This window comes from Akebia trifoliata, chromosome 13, assembly GCF_017979445.1.
Source record: "Akebia trifoliata isolate Shusen 1 chromosome 13, ASM1797944v1, whole genome shotgun sequence".
Taxonomy (NCBI): Eukaryota; Viridiplantae; Streptophyta; class Magnoliopsida; order Ranunculales; family Lardizabalaceae; genus Akebia; species Akebia trifoliata.
The window spans coordinates 8795009-8812627 of NC_141387.1; the positions used below are offsets into that span (position 1 = coordinate 8795009).

At 32.3% G+C, this 17619-nt stretch overlaps 1 protein-coding gene across 2 annotated transcripts; it reads left to right on the forward strand.

The window, feature by feature from the left end:
• Positions 1–437: 437 nt before the first annotated feature.
• LOC147387718 (GDSL esterase/lipase At1g28600-like) lies at positions 438–16478 on the forward strand. 2 transcript variants are annotated; one of them, XM_086420902.1, is made up of 6 exons: positions 438–643; positions 829–1005; positions 1785–2003; positions 12329–12477; positions 13342–13618; positions 16073–16478. In XM_086420902.1, the coding sequence occupies exons 2-6, from the start codon at positions 942–944 to the stop codon at positions 16321–16323; spliced, it is 960 nt and encodes a 319-aa protein (XP_086277028.1). In that variant the 5' UTR covers positions 438–643; positions 829–941; the 3' UTR covers positions 16324–16478. The 2 variants fall into 2 exon arrangements, with proteins under 2 accessions (XP_086277028.1, XP_086277026.1); XM_086420900.1 differs by lacking the exon at positions 438–643 and having other exon boundaries at positions 655–1005.
• The last annotated feature ends 1141 nt before the right edge of the window (positions 16479–17619 follow it).

The following is a 17619-nucleotide window of genomic DNA, read 5'->3' on the forward strand; positions in this document are numbered from 1 at the left end:
TTTTTGTGTTTAATAATACCAAAATAGATATAAAAGGTAAGAGTACACCTTTTTATATTTAATTTTACCAAAATAGTTAAAACTACTTTGAATTTGAATATACTTAAAGGGTTGGGATCCATTGACTCTTAAGAATGACTCATGAAAAAACACATGATCCCACCCTTTAAACACAAAATCCAATGGTTGAGATTTATGAGTATTTTGATAACACATATCTCGAAGATACTTATCCCAAGGATAAATCTCAACCATTGGATTTTGCATTTAAATGATTGGGATCATGTGTTTTTTAACGAGTCATTTTTAAGAGTAAAGGGATCTTGACCCATACTTAAAATAGTTACAGAAAAAAAAAAAAAAAAATTACAACAGTTCGTGGTTGGTACTTGAAATATAAAGCTAAATTTTCAATAATGGACAACAATAATATATTATCGCTAGACCGTTTTGATGATTTACAAGAATCACGACCATTCAACGGTCTTATATTAGTTCAACCCTAGCTTACCCACCTTCAAAAAAATAAAAAAAGAAAAGAAAAATTCTTACCTACCAAAACAAAATGTACCCTACCAACAAGAAACTGACGTTCTTAAACATATTTTGAATCGATATCTGACCAAACCTCATCCGATTCCAGGTAAGCAACTTTTTTTTTATATGCCACCAAATTTGGGTTTGTCATTGCTTATACCTGTTCTCCAAATAAAGATTGAGTAGTTCCTCTTTTCTGTGTTCTTCCGATGGCCTTGCTTCCTATGTTCTTCTCAAACCACTTTCTGTTTGCTCTTCTCCTTGTATTATTATCCAATACTGGTGGTCCAGTGTTGTGTTGCTACACCTCCATCTTCAGCTTTGGAGATTCAATTACCGACACAGGGAATTTACTCTACTTAGAAGGAGATCATCCTTCCCCCAAAGGCCGATATCCCTATGGAATGACCTATTTTCATCATCCAACTGGTCGTTGCTCTGATGGTCGTTTGATTATCGATTTCATTGGTATGTATATAATTCTTTCTTTATTAATTTGATTCTTCTCTTGGAACCAATTGTTTTTTTCGAAGAATTACCTTGATATTGGTTTGCTATTAGCCTAAAACGACCTAAGTTAGATGGAGTCTCCATCACTTTGGCCAAAGAGTCAAATATTATTAATTCATTCAACCAAAAGTCTATTAAACTTACCCATAAAAAATGTTGATAATTACACTTACCCCATGTGCGGTTTTGTGATACTGGGAACCTAGACAACGGTTTATCCTCTGTTTCATTTTGTTGTATTCTGAAAAGTGTAACACAATGCTTCAAAAACTTATATACCTCTTCCTTAGATCACTGTTTCATTAACTGTTTGGATATAAAAATATCTCCTTAAATTCAGTCCTTGACCTTGTAGAGCTACAACGTATGTAGCCTGTAGGAATGCACAGTGGCACCAATAATGCAGAGGAGGATTTCATGTGTGATCCATCCAATATTTTAAAGAGGAATCGTGATAACCTGACTGCCCCACGTGCGACACGTAATATTATATCCCGAGACATACAGATCTACATTCCTGAACTTGTCACGTCAGGAGAGCCGATTCAGTGTGTGCCACATGGGGTAGTCAGATTATCACGATTCATATTTTAAAGAATAATCTCTGATTAGCAATTAGACCAAGAATATTGTTTGTTGCATATTTTAATTTTTCTAACAGTAATCTCAAAATAATTAATAGTAGATGTTATGATGTTATAGAACATATAATGAAGATAATGATGATGTGAATACAGCTCAATCTCTCGGATTGCCATTGTTACATCCATATTTGGTACCAACGAACGGCCAAGATTTTCTACAAGGAGTAAATTTTGCCGTCGCAGGAGCTACAACATTGGATTACAATTTTTATAAAAATAGAAATATCTACAGTCCCTATGCCAACTATTCTTTAACAATTCAACTTGACTGGTTCAAAGAACTTATGCCTTCTCTCTGTGACCCACCATCAGGTATACTCTTTTTCTTTCATATAAAATTTAAATGGATGACTCATATGGAAGATTCCTTCACTTGTTTATATTCTACTTATTGGAACATTAGATAGGATGCACTGTAGTGAGGTTTACAGCGATATATAATATCATATCATGCTTCATGAAATTAAAATAGAGTTATGATAAAATGACTTGCCAGGTGGCATACTCAATCGGCTCACTGACATGGACAAGTTTGGGAACCGTAGATCTTTCTACCTCGGGATACACTTTATTATGGGGAAGTGCAATCATGTATACCGAGGCGTATAGATATACGGTTCCAAACTTGTCACATCAATGAGTCGAATGGGTATGCCACCTGGTGAGTCATTTTGTCATGACTCATTAAAATATGATACGGTGTATTACTGTACACCTTATCACAATGCATGCGAGTGATTGTTTGCTCACAGACCAACACTGTTTTGACATGTGGCACTGATGGCATAAGCACTTAGAAGTGAATTTTTCTCTCTCCTGCCCATGGTAAAAATTCGAAATTTCTTGATCAGATCATCTTGTCGCATTCAAAAATTTGATCCAACACAAAAGTTTTGTAGAGGATGAAATTCTATGAATTTCAAAACAAATATAAAAAAAAAATTAAAATAGTTATCTTTCATAGTTGTATTTTAATTTTAAATTTGGATGCTCGGTAGTCGTTCATTTTCAACATCATTGATCAAGCTTGAAAAAAGTTGTTTTTATTTTTTTATTTTTACGAAGAAATTTTTCATGAAATCTAAAAGGTTGTGGTGTTCAATTTCCAATATGATAATCCATGTGGATCCCGTAACACATTTTAAGATTTGAAATCGAAAAATAAATATTTCTGGGCAATGGATGTGCAGGTAGGAGAGAGAAATTTCCCTCTTATTACTTATATCTTCAGCACCACATGTAAAAAGTGTATTGGTCTGTGAGCAACCAATCACTCCAATGCATCCTCTCTTTAATACTTCAATACTACTCTTATGAAACACTAGTTTTTGGGATTCTTTCAATTACGATTTTGAAAAAAATATCATAACAAAGTAATTTTTGGTATATTCTTTTATGAGATTTGTACCAATTAATATTCATAATACTTGATACGGTCATTTATTTCATGAATAATATTTAGGGTAAACCATCATTTTGTGAGCTGAATATAACTAAATTTTAATTCCAGGTAAATGTTCATTTTAATTCCCAAAATGTGAACAATAGTATCACAAGTTTTTTCGAGTGACTATCTTGCAGGTATAAAATAGTTAGATCGCTGATAGTTTTTTCAAAGTGACAATCCTGCTGGTTATAAAAGTGATGATCTGACTAATAAGTAGTGAACTTGTGAGATCGTCACTTTTATAATCAATAAGATTGTCACCTTGAAAAAAAATAGCAGTTATCTAGCTAGTTTATAGTTGTGAGATAGTCACTTGAAACACTTGTGATATCCCTGTTCACATTTTAGGAATTAAATGGAATGATGAACTGAAATCGGAGTTTCATTAAAAGTTAATTGTGTTAACTTTTGGGAAACCTCTCTAACATTAAAGTACATGGAATATTTACATTTAGAATAATGATTTTGTAACCAGAAAGTCTTCACTTGGTTGATACTTGACTGATGTGTTACAGAGACGGAAGCATAGATCTATTTCATCAAGACACACAATTGCAAATCTCAATAAAATATGTATATTTGTGTATCCTGAGGAAAAAGATCTATGGTTCTGTGTCTGTAACACGTGAACCGAGTGATGACTTTCTAGTTAGAATATCAGCACTCTTACATTTATCGATGATCTTGTACTTTGAAAGGTCAGACTCATGGATGAAGTTTGACACTTTATTTATATTGTTAACTATGTACATACTGTTAATGTATATTCACAAGTTATTGTAGTGGAGATCATGCATTCAATACATGAGTACGCTAACCGATTCTTGTAAAAACCTGTCAAAATCTATTACTAGTCAGACTATTTCTAATCAACAAATTCGGATCAGTAGATTCTTAAACACTAAGAACTTACTAATTACAAAGTGGATATCTAGTTGACTTGAATGCATTTAAATGGCTCCCAAGACACTCATCCACGAAATGTGTATCTTGGTTATGGAGTTATCAATTTTTATTTTTTTTATGAGTAAGCTGGTCTTGAACCCACCATCTCAAAGTTGTTTTGCAATGGTTTACAGCATGACTTGATAACGGTATGTTTCAAACAAGGAAATCATTACCACACGAATAAGAGAATATCCAGGACTGAGGAAGAATAATAGTTAAATAACCAAAAATCTTACACATGTGACTTTCTCAAATTTTCAAAAGATTATGTTATTATATATATAGTAAATTATTTATTAATAATTATATTATACGAGAAAGAAGTCTCTCAAAATAATTAACTGATTGTTGAAGGGTCCTAATGATTACTATAGGCTATGAGTTAGATGGTATATTTAAATTCTCAAGGGCTTATATATGGATATTGTGTTATGGAATGATTTCATTAGTCCTATATATGCTTGTGAAAATAATAATTATAAATATAAATCTGTGGATAAAATTGTAATATGGATATCTCACATCCCTTATAATTCTAAAATCTATTGTTCTTAGTAAATTGGTTGATTTTTGAGAGACATAATAGAATACCCCAAAGCAATTTAGTTATATACCAACACTCATAAAAGAAAGTGATATTTTATATAATAAAATACAACGTTTGTCTACCCCAATGTTAATAAATTCATGCACATCTTGAGGAATAATTTTTACTTTATTCTTTTCCTCTCCCCCTCTTTCCAAGAATACCCCTTCAACTTTATTGTCTTTTCTCTTTTTCCCCTTTTTAATAAGAGTCAGGATCCAGAATAATGTTATGTTCCTATATATAAGAACATTGTCCACGTGATATGTTTAGTAAGAATTTAATGTTGTATATTTCTATATTCAATATATAATTCCATGAATACATAAGATCCTAATATATATTTCAAGATTCATTCAATATAGTCATGCTCATAATATTCAAGAATTTAGAAAGCATAACTTGCAACATTGCAATCCGATAATAGAAATATGTGACTTTTATGTAAGCAAACGATTCTCCTTTGATTCTTCATGCTAAGCTCACATTCTTCTCTTTATTCTATTGTTTTGATCGACCTTAGCTTTTCATTCTTAATGGATTTCAATCCCAAAAATCCTAAAGAAAGTCTTCACATTTTTGGCTTTTTAATTTTGATTATTGCTAATTGTTGATTGTTCGTACGTTTAATAGGGGGGTCGTTCCATTCTTATATAGAGAAAAGTAGAGGGCCTAGAGTTCCTCTTTTAATAGGATTCCTTACCACCAAAGTTTCATATTAAAACCTGATCAGGATTCTATCCAAAATCTAACGACTTGTAGGTTTCTTTATTATTAATAAAATCTTAAATTAAAATCCAATTTGGTTTTAAAAATTAAAATTGTATTTTTTTAGAAATGACTCATTTTGTAGGATTCTCATAAGACAATTTTATACATGTACATGTTTTTTCTTAAAAAATTAATAATACTAATGGCTCAATACTTTAATAGTACATTTCAGCTAAACCATTAATGTGAGTCATGTCGGTTGTATGTTATCATTGCCACACTTCCTTTCATGCACCACACTATTAATAATCCTTCTTAGTATAGTTTTTTATTTCCCATTTAATTGTTTTGTCAAGACATTTCTTATTATCATAAATCCAAAAATCATAATATAGATATAAAAAAAAAAATAGAAATAAGAAATATGTAAAAATGATTTATTTCATATTATATTAAAGTCGATTACAAATAACCACAAAATTCCATACACATTAGAATTTTTCCAAAAGTCATAACCTAATGACATGTTTCTTATAGTCTTTGGGTGATAATCCCTTTGGTAATGGATTTACAATCATAAGTGTTGTTCTTATATTTCTAATTGACACTAATTATTTTTGAACTTTTTCCCTCACAACCAAGTACTTGACCTCCATGTGTTTCGCACCATTCGAGTACCTATCATTCTTAGAGAAGAAAATAGTTGTGGTGTTATCAAAATGTATATCATCAACGACCTGACTATAGAGTCGACAACTCCAAATCCTGAGATAGTATTTCGCAATCATAAAACTTGACTTATGGCCTCAAAGAATGCTACAAACTCGACTTTCGTACTGGATGAAGTAGTGATGATTAGCTTCACACTCTTCCACAGTACAACTTCACGAGCTAGTAAGAACACAAAACCTAATGTAGATTTCCTACTATCCCCACATCTAGTGAAGTTTGAGCCTAAATAATCAACCATTTTCAAATGATTTGTCTTTCTGTAAGTAAGCATATAATCATTTGTTCCTTAAAGATGCCTTATCGCCTTCTTTATAACTTTCCAATATTCCATTTCTAGATTACTCTAAAATCTTCCTAATATCCCAACTACAAAATTGATGTTTGATTTGATACATGTTTGAACATACAACAAACCTTGAATGACTGATGCATAAGGAATATCCTTCATCAGTTCCCTTTCTAAGTCATTCTCCAAGTATTGTAATAAATTGAGTTTGTATCCTTTTTCAATGGGTGCATATCCTCTTGAACAAGATTGCATATGAAATCTCTTTAAAACTCAATTGATATAATTTTTTGAGACAGTCCCAACATTCCTTGAAATCAATCCTTAAATATCTCTATGCCAATCACGTACGCTACCTCACCCATGTCAATTATCTTAAAGTTCTTATTGAGATACTTTTTGGTCTCGAGTAACAAACCAAGATTGATGCTGACTAACAGAATATCATCTACATATAGACACAACATTATAAACTTACTCTCACTAATCTTCAGATATATACACTTATCAACAATCTTTTCTTTAAATTTGAAAATGTAATTATATCATTGAATTTTACATATCATTTTGTTGAAGCTTGTTTAAGCCCATATATGAATTTTTTGAGTTTGCAAGTTAAGTGCTCTTTTTTCCTTTTCTGAGAAAGCTTTAGGTTGCTTCACATAGATCTCTTCATCTAAACTCCCATTTAAATAGATGTTTTCACATACATCTGATGTAACTCTAAGTCATAATGAACCTCTAATACCATGATGATCGTAAATTAGTCTTTTTTTTTTTAAATTGGAAAGAAGGTCTTAGTGTAATCAATGCATTCTTTTTAAGTGAAACCTTTGGCTACAAACCTTGCCTTTAATAGTTCAACATTGTCCCGTTTGTTGTACTTGGTCTTGAAGACTTATTTACAATCGACTTTCTTACATTTTGTAGACAATTCGATAAGATCCTAGAGTTTAATTGATCCATTGATTTCAACTCTTATTTCATTGCATCAATCCGCTTTATGGATTCATTATTTTCCATTGCTTGTGAAAATATCACCTGGTCCTTGTTTATTCCAATATCATGGTCAAATTCTTGTAGATACACCATGTCGCAATCATTTGAAATTGCAGGTCACCTTATTTTGAGATATTTTCTTAGAATTATAGTTTGTGATGGTTCTACACCTTTATTGACGTCTTCCTAATGGAATAGTGGATTATTTACATTCATCTATCATCCAATATCCTTAGTCTGTGAAACAAATTAAAGAGCAACAGTTCCTTAAAGATTAAGAGGAGGTAGGACATCCACTCTTATGTCTTCAAGTATAACATTACATGATTTCACTCCTTTTAATTTCGTCATTTTCAAAGAATTTGGCATTTCCAATTTTTACTATTACTATATTATGATTAAGATAGTAAAATTTATAGCATATTGAATTTTTTAGATAACTGATAAAATACTCAAAAATAATTCTTGAATCTAATTTATTTTCTTATAGATTATAGATCCTAGCTTCTGTTGGACAACCCCAAACATGTAAATGTCTTAAATAATATTTTTTACCAATCCACAACTCGAATGAAATTATTGGAACTACCTTACTAAGAACTTTGCTTAAGATATACATGGAAGTTCTTAATATTTCGTTTCACGATGACTTATGTACATTTGTAAAACTTAACAACCCCTAACCATGTTTAAAAGTGTACTATTCCATCTTTTAGCAACATCATTTTGCTAAGGCATACCAGGCATTGTATATTGTGTACACATACTTATCATTTCTAAGAGTTTGACAAATGATTTAGGATTTTGGCCTGATTCATCATATGTACAATAGTATTCACCACTCTTATTTGACTTAACTATTTTGATTTTTTTATTCAATTGCCTTTCTACACCAGTTATAAATTTCTTAAAGCCATTTACTGACTCAAATTTTTCATAAATGAGATTGACATATTCATACCTAGAAAGGCCATTTATAAAAGTAATGAAATATCTTTCTTTAATAAAACACGTAGTGGAAAAAGGTCCATGGATATATATTGTGAATTATCTTAAGAAGCTTTTTATTTCTTGTGTCTCCTTTTTTGTGTTTGGTATATTTTCCTTTTATACATTCCATGTACATTGAGAAATTAATGAAATTTAAGTTATCAAAAATCTTGTCCTTCACCAATCTCTCTGTTCTTTTTTTGAAAATGTGTCCCACGCGTTTGTTTTTCAAGATAGAGAAATTTCATTCAATACACCAAGTTTCAAACCAACATTAGATTGTAGGGTAATTAAAGATTGAGCAAACTCGTAACTCAAATTAATTATATATATAAGTCATCATATAAAATTCCAGATCTTGCATAAGTCGAGTTAAAATAAAATTATTAATTTTCAAATTCAAACGAAATAGAATTACCAATACTATCTAACCTAAATAAAGAAATTAAATTCTTAGAAATAGAGGGATGTAATAAATATTCTCTAGATCCATCTAATGATCAATCTTTAAAACAAAGTGATAGGTCCCAACTACTACCATTTGCGCACTGAGACAATTCTCTATGATGATAGATCTTTCATTTTCCTTCGACTTCTTGCTTGAATCGAATCCCTACATCGAATTTGTAATATGAATTATGATTCTAGAATTAATCCATCAAGTATTGGAAGGAATTTTAATTAAATTTGATTCATAATATACAAAAGAAAGTTTCTTATCTTTTTTTTTATAACCAAGATCGATGTTTGACACAGTCCTTCTTCATGTGTCCAACTTTATGTTGTTCATGTTCCTTTCCTTGATTTGATTTGTCTGCCTAGATCATTTGCCTCTCTTTGGTGATTTCTTCTATTTCCTTGATTTTTCTCCCTTCTTTCCAACTCCTTTAGTTATCATAAATGCAAAATGTTTTCTTTTTACCCCAACCTCGCCTCTTCTTGAACACACATGCTAGTAAGTTCATTCAATTTTCATTTATCCTTATTTGTGTTATTATGGATCTTGAATGGACCAAACTGAATAGGGAGAGAATTGAAAATAAATTGTACAAGAAATGACTTATCCACGTTAATTTTTAAAATTTTAAGTTTAATAGTCTTGTCTGTCATGTTGAGGATGTGGTCTTGAACTTTTCATACCCCATTGTACTTCATAATAGTCAAGGAAGTCATTAGTGTGCTTGCGAGAGACTTATCAACAAATTTCAACTTTTTTTCCACAGCCTTCAGGTACTAGAAAGCTCTCTTAGTCGGAAATAGGGATGTCTTAACAAAATTAACATATCATATAATGAACCAAAGACATACCCATAATCAAAAGTCAAACCACTAATCAAGATTTATGTAAAATTAACATTACCAATCAAGATTTAAGTCAAAATCGAGATTTATGCTAATAATGAGTAAATCATATTGAATAAATCATGAATGAAAATTGTCTTATGTAAAAAAAAAAAAATTCAAAATCGTGATGCTTATCAAGAAATTCAAAATCACAATATTATGCATCGAGAAATCAAAATCACAATATTATGCATCAAGAAACCAAAATTATAATATTATGGATTAAGAAATCAAAATCACAATATTATGAATCAAGAAGCCAAAGTCACAATATTTATCAAAAAATCCAAAATTGTAATATTATGGATCAAGAAATTAAAATCACAATATTTATCAAGCAACTTCAAATTACAATATTATGAATCAAGAAACCAAAATCATAATATTTATCAAGAATCTAAATCGTAATATTATGGATCAAAAAACGTAAGATAGAATTTAACCTCTATTCTAAGGTTGCCAATACCTTGGGGGTGAAAGAATAAATAATTATAGATTTAACTTTTGGATTAACACATAAATATTAATGAGTTGGTTTAAATATTATGCATGATTATTTAATCAAAAGAGAATAACCAATCTAATCAGTAAATCTAAAATATATTGATTTCATGACCTACGCTCTGATACTACATGTTATATTTTTATATTCAATATATAATTTCCTAAAGAAATTAAATCCCGGATTTTGAATCGAACATATAACTTAAGATTCATTCAATATAATCATGTTCATAATATTCAAGAATTTCGAAAAGCATACCTTGCGACATTACAATCCGATAATTAAAATTTGTGACTTGTTATGTAAACAAATTATTCCCCTTTGACTCTTCAATACTAGACTCACTTTCTCCTCTTTGCTCCATCATTTGGATCAACCTTGGCTTTTCATTCTTGATAGATTTCAATCCCAAAAATCCTAGAGAGTCTTCACGTTTTTTACTCTTTTATTTTGATTATTGTTAATTGATGATTGTTTGTACGTTTAATAGGGGAGTCAATCCATTCTTATATAGAGAAAAGTAGAAGGCCTAGGATTCCTTTTTTAGTAGGATTCCTTTCCATCAAGATTTCCTATTAAAATTTAATGAGAATTCTATGCAAAATCCAATGACTTGTGGGTTTCCTTATTATTGACAAACTTTTAAATTAGAATCCAGTTTGGTAAAACATTAAAGGGTATATAGGCCGACTGAGTCACCCATAAAGTGAGTCTAACATTTAAGTCACATTGGAATCCTAACCAAATCGTTTTTCTAAATTACACGTAGCCCAATATGTTTGTTCTCTAATAAACATGTCCGCATAGACATCGTGTTTTCCTATAATAAAGCGACACTGTTTTGGATCACGACTTGCTCTTTCAACTTTATTTTCTTTCTTCTTTACCCCTTTTTCCAATAATGCCCTCTATCTTTATTGGCTTCTTCTTCTACTTCTTTCCTAATAACACCCTTACAATGTTATTGTTTTTCCTCTTTTACCCCCTTAACCACTTAACCATAGAGATGATGATCATTCTGTAGACAAATGCAAACTCTAGAATATTAATATAATAAAACACAACAGTTATCTTTTTACAATTTTTATCCCCATTAAGAAAGTTTTATCCTTAGGATAAGTATTTTTGAGATATGTGCTATCAAGTTATGCATAAATCTCAATAGTTGGATTCGGTATTTAAACGATGGGTGTCAAGTGTTTTCTCATGAGTCATTATTCACTAGTCAATGGATCCCCCCCCCCCCCCCCCAAACTTTATTCTCTTTCCTCTTCTCCCTATTTACCAATAATCTCCCCCCCCCTCCTCTCACTTTGTTATCTTTACACTTCTACCCTTTTTTCAATAGATATGCTAAACTGACTCAAAAAGGGATACTCAAATACACTCCATTGTCGTTGAATGTGCATAGAACCATAAATTTTTTTGCTCGTGGTATGGGGAAAAATCTTTGGTTTTGTGCACACGTCATTTGAGTGTTTTTTTTTTTTTTTGAGTCAGTTTAATACTGTTATTTTAAATAATACCCTACAATTTATTCTCTCTCCTCTTTTACAGTTTTTTTTTTTTTTTTTTTGGCCAAGTAAGCATGTTTTTAATGAGTTCAATAACTCAGTGATGGTGGGATTTGAAACCAGGTCTCTGCCATCATCACCCAAAGACTTTACCAACTAAGTTATCTAGCACCTTCAAAACACAAATCTTCCTCTTTCCTCTTTTACTTCCTTAATCCCAATTGTATAAACTGAAATGTTATGAGAAAAAAAAAAGAGTTACCCACCTAGGGAAATTGGGTGTCCAAGTCAATGTGGGACCCTCTGCTCAAAATACCAAAGGAAAAGTGAAACCCTTTCCTTTCTAACATAGTAAGATTTTGAGCCTTATTATGGGTCGGCTGATTTTCAATTAGTACTTTATTTGTATTGTTATTTGATTTGGTCGACTATTATTTATATCCTAGAATTTATTAATAACTAATTAATATTAATGAATGTACACGTGTTAATAAATTAAGCTCCTTCAAAAAAATGGTATCCACACTCTTGTATCTTTTTATGGTTTTTGTGCATAAATTTTCTGTAATTCGTAGACTGCAGCGACTTCTTGAGTAGTTCTCTACTTGTTATGGGAGAGTTTGGGGGAGACGATTACTATCACCCATTTCTTGATGGAAGAAGTTATGAAGAGATTCGAAGCTTTGCACCTTTAGTCATCAATGCCATATCCAAGGTAATCCAGGTGAGCACAAGGACTACGAGGAGAGATTCCGACACAAAATTTTAATATTTAGGACTAGCAATTGGTCATGCCATAATTATTGCTCAAACCTATTATGACCACAAACCTAACATAAATATCATATCCTACTCTTTGGGAACTGAAATTTATTATTTGTAAATAGTTTTTCCTACAAAAGTACTAGTAACTTTTCATTTTAGAGTGTTAAAATGAAGAGTCATGATAATCGAACTCTTTTACTTGGCATACTCAAATGACTCCCTTGACATGGGGTGTGCTAGAACCATAGATTTGCTTTCATTGAGATACACAATTGCACAGAGTTATAGGGATGTGCAATTGTGTATCCCAAAGCATAAAGTCTATGGTTGTGGCACACCACATGTCAAGGGAGTCGATTGAGTATGCCATATGGGGGAGTCATATTATCACCACACTAAAATGAAGGGTCTAGATAATATAACTCACTAGTATCATACTCAATTGACTCCGTGATGTGGCCAAGTTTGGAAACCTTTTATTTGTACTCCTAGGGATACATGGGTCTCTCAGGATACACTTTTTATGGGGAATTGCAACCATGTATCCCGAGGCTCACAGATCTACGGTTATCAAACTTGTCACGTCAGGGAGTTGATTGAGTATGCCACCTGGCGAGTCATATTATCACGACTTTTAATGAATACTAAAATTGTCCATAATGACTATAAGGAGGTTGAGGCTCACAATTCCAAAAAAATTATTCAAAATTAAATGGAACTGTTATAACAGATAGCAACACATTCATGCTGGCTATTGGATATGAAAATTATGACTTAAATCAGTACTCATAATCTATTGATGAATTCTTCTTCTTGGATAAAGATATTGATCAAACACGAGGCGCAAACACTCCTGGTCCCTGGAATTTTTCCAATCGGTTGCTCTTCGGTATATCTCACAATGTTTCAAAGTCAGAACAATGAATTATATGACCCGCAAACTGGTTGTTTGAACTGGTTAAACGAGTTTGCTGAGTACCACAATGATCTTCTTCAGAAAGAGCTGTACAGGTTGCGAAAGCTGCATCCTCATGCTACAATCATCTATGCCGATTACTACAATGCTGCGATGCCTTTATATCAATTTCCAAGTAAATTTGGTGCGTTCTCTGACCTATCTTTTTTTTTCCTGCTAACTAAGCTAGTGAAAGAGTTTTATAAAAGAAAATAATTTTACATCATCAAAGTAGGACATACCCCCATATTTACATAAATCTCAAATGAATTAAAGCCCATTCGATCTCCCATGAATGCCTTCCATGCATCTTGGGGATGAAGAGAAAGTGTCAAATGTTGTAGAAACTCAAAAAAACTCTCCAAGAAGGCAGTTTTATTGAAAACTTGAAATTTTGAAAATTGGATGAGCCAAAGACCACAAATTTTAGAAACCGTATTTCAATGGCTCATGGCTGTTGAAATTTTTTATGTTCTCCAATTCGACGGCTTAGAGGCCATCAAATTTCTCCCATCCTCCATTAATTTAACAGTTTCAGTCCATCAAAAAAAAAATTTGACAATGAAAAATTCACTGCTTGGTCCATTAAATTTTATGAAATTTGATGGCCTTGGGCTGTCAAATACAAGCCTTTTTCATGTTGTGATTATCTCCTATGCATATGTTTTTTTCATTTATTAAGAAATTTGCGATATAACTGTATTTTCCTTTGTAACTCAATTTGAAAATGTTAATACTCACAACATCTTGAAAATGCAATGTGGAACTCTCTTCCTTGTACATTGATCCATGAATGTTTAGTCCATGTCTTAATGATCCAATACATAGAAGGTTGGTTTGATTGATGCTTTCTAGAAGTTCTAATATTTTAGGGAGATGCTATTGTTCAATGAAAAGCAATGGATGTCAGCAACTTCCAAAATTATGACTAAATTTTTTCACAAATGGTCTTAAGAAGTAGTCTTATTTTATATATATTTATGTGATAAAAATTGAAAGATTTAGTAATATTGTGCACTGACATTTTTTAGGTTTGTAATATTAATAAAAGTTTCATTGCAGAATGACAATAAACATCGTTAAAATTTTCTATTGAAAGATAAAAGAGAAGATGTCTTTAAGGACATTTATGAAAAGCTATGATTTTGGAGGATAGCATTTTCCAGATATTTTAGTTCAATTTCATACTTTGGAAACAGATTCTATTTGCCAATTGCCACAGGATCGCAAATCCACACAGCACAACCATAGTTACAAAATTCGTAAAATTGTCCAAAAAAGGACTAGCCGATTAAATCATCATATCAACGAAACTGATTTTTGATTAGTAAGTCCACCCAAGAGTACTAAGCCCATAAATTGTGATACATTTAACACATTTTCATAGGTTACCCTGGTTTATGACCATGATTTTAAAATATTTCCTTCTTTTTCTTAGTTTTTTGGTAGATGGTAATTAGGGTTAGGCAGACCCCAAAACCAGAAGAATTACATTCTTGGGTACATTCTACCTCCCTTTCCTCTCTGAGGATTCTTACAAGTGCAGTACTCATCTCACAATATGCTATATCCATGACCCCTCAATGTCTAATCTGGCTTGCTAAAGCATCAGCAGCTCTGTTAGTTTCTCTATACACACATGAAAAAATGTTACTGAATTGAAACAAGGAAACAATCTCTTAATGTCTAATACCATATGTCTGGCTTGCCAATGGATATTCGTTTCCCCTTTTATGCATTGAATGGAGTTTGTTTTTAGGAGACTGCTATTTGGAAACCCCACATTCCCATTGGTCCATGTCAGTGATGTCACCATGTGTATTGAAAGACATTTTGAATTTATGAAAATACACGTTAGATATTGGGAGCTTTTCCAATACACGTGAACCCAATAAAAATGTGGGGGTTTCCGTGCGCGTGCGGCCGGGGAGGGGGGGGGGGGTCTCCAAAATTGCATTCCATTGAATGACCATTAGAGAATCAGCTGACCCTTGGATATGTTGGCATAAATTACTAATTGCAATCTCCATAGAAAACTGAAAAAATCAACAGAAAAAATTGATGGGCCAAGGCCCAAGGATTTTAGAAACTGAATTTGACAATCTGGGACTGTCAAAATTCTTTATCTTCCCAGATTTGATGGTTTAGAGTTATTGAATTTCTCCCATCCTTCATTCATTTGACAGTTTTGGCCCGTCGAAAACAAAAATTTGACATTGAAAAATTTGACCCCTTTTTGTCCACCGAATTTTATGAAATTTGACAGCCCAAGTCGGTCAAATTTGGGCTTTTTTCACATTGTCCCTGCTCTCCACCACATTTCCTGAGGAATCTCTAATGACTGCCCCACACTCCCCACGGGTATCTGAGAAGAATTCATGGCCATCAACATTTAGAGCCCATTTGCCTTGATCTTGAGGTTCCCATTTACAAGGAGTGCCGGGATTGATTTTGAAAAGACCATCCATTCTCCAATCGAACCTATGATCATGAAAGCATTGTAATTTGAAGTATTAACCTATCAAATCAGGTGAATGCCACTATAAATTAGTCCAGTCGAACTTATGGGTGTATTTTCATCGCTTTTCTATTCTTTCAGGGTTTTCGAAGGGGACCCTTACAGCTTGTTGTGGAGGGGGTGGTCCATATAATTACAACTCCTCGGCCAAGTGTGGACTGATGGGTTCAAAAGTTTGTGAAGACCCATCATTGTATATCAACTGGGATGGTATTCACTTAACGGAAGCCGCATATAAAACAATTGCCACTGGCTTATTAGGTGGATCCTACACTACTCCTCCCTTCAACATCTCTTGTTTAATGCCCTCAAGGGATGTTGAGTATATTTAATTTAATTTGATCTAAAATAGCCAACGTTCGAAGATAAGTGTTTGATGGATATTTAGAATCTCCATAAAGGAAGGAAAACAAGTGTGACTCTTCGCTGTCTAGAACCAGTGTAAAAGGTATAAAATTTATTTATAAGGAATTTCATGTATAGTAAAGGGCCCTCTCAACTTTTTGGGTTTGACATAAACCCCTACGTTTTGGTTAATATTTGAGATACCACCTGTATTTTTGGAACCAATGCATAACCATTTTGACTTGTTTGTTCCCCCTTGAATTTCAGGTAAATATCTATGACCACTCTATGTCAAACTGGTGACATGCCCGTCTTAGATTTTGCTGCCACCTAAAAAATTTAGTATATTTGAGGCACCCCTAATTTTTCAAAGTGATGATATGCCCCCACTTTGAGCTTGTTGCCCCATCCCCATCCAACATTTTGGGTGATTTGGATACTCCTGGACATTTTTTGTGAATATTTAAGATATCCCTATATTTTGAAACAGATGGCATGTTCCATTGAACTTATTCTTCTTTTCTACACCATAAAAAAATAACATAAATACCCCCATTTTAAGCTTGTAACTAAAAACCATTCATTTTTCATTTTAAAATTGGCCATCATCAAAATCTTCTACTTTTATAAACAATTAATTTTGATGTATTTAACCTTACTTTCGATCCATCATTTTGAATCTCGCCTTAATCCTTGTAAAATACATTAAAATTTTCTTTCAAACAATCTTATCTTCTACATAAAATGTGTATCTTGTCCTTTGGATTTGATGGTTGAACCAGATTAATTTTAATGTTTAGAACAACGATAAAAAATTTTATCCAAGAGATTAAAGATGACTGGTTTTGGGAAGAGAAATCAAATGACTTATTTTAGGTAAATGGTGCGGTATTAATGACTTTTGTGTAATGTCTATTAGATAAGATCAAGGCAAACAGGCATTTTGGTCAATATTTAAATTGACTACTTTGCCTATTCGACTTAGGTCTTCCTCATAGGCTAATGAGAAATGACCTAGATGCCTCTTTCTTTGGCATCTAACAAAAAAAAATCATTGAATTTCTCCTCAAAATCACTCATTCACAAGGTCTTCAACCTTACCAATCAAATATAGTGTGCCCTCTACAAGAAAATCCTGACCCCGCCCATGGCTGAAAACTATTCATTGATACCTTTTATGGTTTTGTGTCTCATATAGTTCAAGAACGATATCAAGATGTAATCTAACTCTTGACTTTTAGGCATTTTTTTAGCTAAGGAAGCGAAGATAAATTTCGTGAAAA

Bases quoted from the DNA above. Each gene is read 5' to 3' on its own strand.
- LOC147387718 (XM_086420900.1), top strand. From the start codon at position 747: ATGGCCTTGCTTCCTATGTTCTTCTCAAACCACTTTCTGTTTGCTCTT. The intron at 1,006-1,784 runs GTATGTATATAA...ATGTGAATACAG, and splicing joins TTTGATTATCGATTTCATTG to CTCAATCTCTCGGATTGCCA. The intron at 13,619-16,072 runs GTGCGTTCTCTG...CTATTCTTTCAG, and splicing joins TCAATTTCCAAGTAAATTTG to GGTTTTCGAAGGGGACCCTT.